This window comes from Micromys minutus, assembly GCF_963924665.1.
Source record: "Micromys minutus genome assembly, chromosome: X".
Lineage (NCBI taxonomy): Eukaryota > Metazoa > Chordata > Mammalia > Rodentia > Muridae > Micromys > Micromys minutus.
In genome coordinates, this window is record NC_137970.1 from 88732647 (window position 1) to 88737235 (window position 4589).

Genomic DNA, 4589 nt, shown 5'->3' on the forward strand with positions numbered 1-4589 from the left:
AATCTGTAGATTGCTTTTGATAGGATGGCCACTTTTACTATGTTAATGCTACCAAGCTATGATCATATCTCTTCTTTTTCTGACGTGTTCTTCAATTTCTCTCTTGAAAGACTTGACATTATGGTTATACAGAGCTTTCACTTGTTTGGCTAGAGTGACCCCAAGATATTTTATATTATTCATGACTATTTTGGTGGGTATTGTTTCCCTAATTTCTTTCTTAGCCTGTTTGTCATTTGTACAAAGAAAGCTACTGATTTGAGTTAATTTTATATCTAGTCATTTTGCTATGGTTGTTTATCAGCTTTAGAAATTCTCTAAAATGACTTCATGGAATTCTTAGACAAGTGCATGGAACTAGAAAATATTATCCTGAATTAGGTAACCCAATCACAAAGAAAGAAAGAAAGAAAGAAAGAAAGAAAGAAAGAAAGAAAGAAAGAAAGAAAGAAAGAAGCCACACATGGTATGTACTCACTAATAAATGGATATTAGCCCAAAAGTTCTGATTAGCCAAGATACAATTCACAGACCACATGAAGTTCAAGAAGATGGAAGAGCAAAGTACAGATGCTTCAGTCCTTCTTAGAGGGGGGAACCAAAATATTTCTCAGGAAAAAATACTGAGACAATTTTAGAAGCAAAGACTGAAGCAAAGCCACCTTGAGATCCAGCCTGTATACAGCCACCAAACCCAAACACTATTGCTGATGCTATTAAGTGCGTGTTGACAGGGGTCTGATATAGCTGTCTCCTGAGAGGATCTGCCAGATCATGACAAATACAGAGGCAGATGCTCACAGCCAACCACTGAACTGAGGATGGAAAGGAGATGGGATGGCGGGTTTATGGAGGGCAAACCATGAAAGTGGATAACATTTAGTGTAAATAAAATATATCCAATTTAAGAAAAAGGAAGTTCTCTGGTAGAATTTTTGGAGTCACTTATATATACTATCTTATCATCCGCAAATAGTGATACCTTGACCTCGTCTTTGCCAAGTTGTATCCCTTTGATCTGTGTTTATTGTCTTATTGCTCTAACTTAAATTTTAAGTACAATATTGACTAGATATGGGGAGAATTGCATCATTGTCTTGTCCCTGATTTTTTGGGGATTGCCTCAAGTATCATTGAATTTGATAGTGGTGGTTTATTTACTATATATTGCTTTTAATACTTTGAATTACTGATTTCTCCATTGCTTTTATTGTGAATGGGAGTTATATTTTGTCAAATGAATTTTCAGCATCCAATGAAATGATCATGTGACTTTTTTTCTTTGAGTTGTTTTATATAGTGCGTTATATTAATACATTTTCATATATTGAACCAACCTTGCATGCCTAAGATGAAGCCTATTTCATCATGGTGAATGATGGTTTTGATGTGTTTCAGGATTCAGTTTGCTAGAATTTTACTGAGTAATTTTTCATATATATTAATGAGCAAAATCACTCTGAAGTTTTCTCTCTCCCTCTCCCTCTCCCTCTTTCTCTCCCTCTCCCCACCCTGCCCCCCCCCCTCTCTCTGTCTGTCTTGGTTGGGTCTCTGTGTAGTTTTGGTATCAGAGTAATTGTGGCTTCATAGAATAAATTATTCAGTGTTCTTATGTTTTTAATTTATTGAATAATTTGAGGAATGTTGAGGCTCTGTTTTATGTTTCTAGATATTAATGCTGTTCAAGATCTAAATTACTTGCAACCAGGTATCTCTATAGCAATGAAATATTAAAGCTCTGTGGGGACATTTGCTCACCTGCTAACATAATCTATTGCTTGGCAATGAACATTATCCCTCAAATTGCTAGCTACAGTAGTGCTGTGGCATAATTAGGTTTCTGAGAAGTCTTTCTGGGTGCCACTATAATTTTTGCCAGCATAGTGAATAATGACAGCCTGTTCTTTTACCAGATTGGTGTAATTATTTCTCAGGAAATCTGTATGTTACCTTCTAAAGGAGAAGTCCATATTAATCATTCAGGAAATCAAAGTCCCTGAAGTAGGCACAGGCAAGATCATTTTGTCGTTGGAAACAATTAGAAGATCTATACCTTCCAAAGAAGTGCTATCAAAAGGATGAAGGCTGATCCCCTTGATGATAGTTCTATGTATAAAAATCAAGAAACTATGATTAGAAATATATGCAATGCCTCTATGAGAACACTGGCCTTGTTGGTAAGCAATGGACAATTTATGACTTTAAAACCCAAAGCAAACATTTCCAGAAGTAGAAACTAGAATGCAGAGAATTAAGATCATAATGGATCTGAAAGCTAATTCCATAATTATATAAATTATAAAATTATAGGTATACAATTATCAGCAATGTATATTCAATATTTAGTATTTCTCCTGTAAAACAGAACAGCATGAATGTCAAGGTAGTTTCAAGACTAGTGGCAATGGTTAGAAGGGGACATATCATGGAGACTAAATCTAATAGCTGGTTAAAGAGTTTATTTTATAGGAAAATAGGTCCCCATGATGCTTATTTTTTCTCTTTGATGTGAAAGATATTCCTCACTGAGCTTTCTCTAAGTCTTTATGTACTCAGCTTTAGGAGAGACCAGTGATTAAAAAGCATTGGTATTTTACTAATTGAAAAGACTTTTTAAATTAATTACATAAAGGAAAACATTTAATTGCAGCTGGCTGTTTCAGAAGTTCAGTCCATTATCTTACTCACTTGACATTCTGCTCACTGCCCTCCCCACCCCTGCTTTGGGGAGACTAAACCACCAACTCTTGACAAGATTTTTATTGGGCACTAGGTGGTCTTCCTCCACAGGCCGGGGGACTATGCGGAAGGCAGAAGGCAGACAGCTGTGAGCGGCACACATCACTCATTGTGTCGTCACTTAAGGAGGCAGTGGTTTCTGGAAGAGCTGGTGTGGCTGCTTCAGACTGGCCGGGCTGCTTGCCTGCTCGGCTGCTCAGAGGGTCTCTGCATCGACCAACTTCTTCTCCAGGACCCTACGCCAGCTGGAGCAACCAGCAATGGCGGCCTCGGCCTCGATGGCATCGCACCGGCCCATCAAGGGAATCCTGAAGAACAAGACCTCTGTGGCTTCTTCAACTGAACAGACCTGCCATACCTTTGAAGAGAAGCTGCCTAAGAAGTCCCAGAAGTGGGACGAAGTGAACATCCTGGCAACGTATCATCCTGCTGACAAAGACTATGGTTTAATGAAAATAGGTAAGCCAAACACCCTATACCGCAGTAAGATAGCTGACTATGAAGATGATGATAGTGATCCAGAAATCAATGATATCATGAATCCAGATTTCTTGACTAAGATATTAGCCGTTGATGAAGTCTCAGAGCCACCTGAAATGAATCTGGAACAAGAAAGTATTGAGGAGAAGGATAATGGCTTCTCCGTTGTCATAGAAAAGAAGCGGCACTTTGAAATGAAAAGGAAACTTCACTACAACGAAGGACTGAATATCAAATTAGCCAGACTGTTAATTTCAAAAGAGCTACATGGTAATGAGGAAGATGAAGAAATGCCAGTGACTGAAGACTAAGCGTAATACTGAAAATTTGGACCAAGGATTTCCTGAATGTTTACCATCTGCAACAGGAATCACAAAGTCCTTAAAAGAAATCTTTTCGGTCAAACATACAGTCATTGGACAAATACAAACCTGGTTAAATTAACTGTACTGCTTCTTGCTCTCTAAAATTCGCGATTTAACAAAATATACGTTATTTATATATTCTTAAGAACTAAGATAGAATCTGAGTAGACAGAAAATAACTACTTAATACATATATTCTTGTGCCTCATAATTCACCTCAAATACAGTGTAATGTCAGTAATGCAAAACTGCTTTACTTTTGTAAGAGCACTGGTTAATTTCTATAAGATAGTATATAGCCATGTGTGCTTTAATTAAGATATTAAATATCATGGGAAGAAATTATTTTTGTCACTTCAAGATGGTGGTACGTTTTATAAAATATTTGGGGGTAGTTTCATGTTTTTTTTTCTTTAGTTAATCAAAAGCTTATTCATACACTGAGATATATAGCTGGATAAATATCTAGGAAGAGATTTTTTTAACATTTGTCTTTAGCTTGTTTTGTCTAATTGAGAATGTATCTGAGCTGGTGTCTGATCAATAAACTTTAAAATTCCTATTCATTTTCTTTGTGCTTAAAAGGAAAGGAATGAAAACGTTTTTCATCCAAACTGGTTTCCCTCATTCACCCAAACACTCAAAAAAGTGACCAGGTTAAAGTTGCAGTGAAATCTGCTCTGCTTGTCTTATACTGGGTAGATTTCAGACAAGTGTTTTAATACCATGTGATATCTCAGTGTTACCTTTATTTATATACCTGTCTTAACCTACTCTGGTTTCCTATTTCCTCTGCCTATACACATACAGTTAAAGGATTGTATTATAAAATGGCAAAGGCTGTTGGACATGAGGAACTCATCTTGCATATTCTGTCATTTGCTGCAGTAGTGAATTCTCACCCTGAAACTTGCTAGTTCTAGTACATAAAAGAAACAGATCTAGTAGTAGCCATACTCTGGCAGGAAGGGCAGCTAAGCAGCTTGGAGTCTGTACTTCTCTGTT

At 36.9% G+C, this 4589-nt stretch overlaps 1 protein-coding gene across 1 annotated transcript; it reads left to right on the forward strand.

Moving 5' to 3' along the window:
* Positions 1-2999: 2999 nt before the first annotated feature.
* LOC308415112 (protein phosphatase inhibitor 2-like) lies at positions 3000-3530 on the forward strand (the record flags this gene model as incomplete). The annotated part of the gene is made up of 1 exon (XM_080910182.1): positions 3000-3530. The coding sequence occupies one exon, from the start codon at positions 3000-3002 to the stop codon at positions 3528-3530; it is 531 nt and encodes a 176-aa protein (XP_080766308.1).
* Between the last annotated feature and the right edge of the window lie 1059 nt (positions 3531-4589).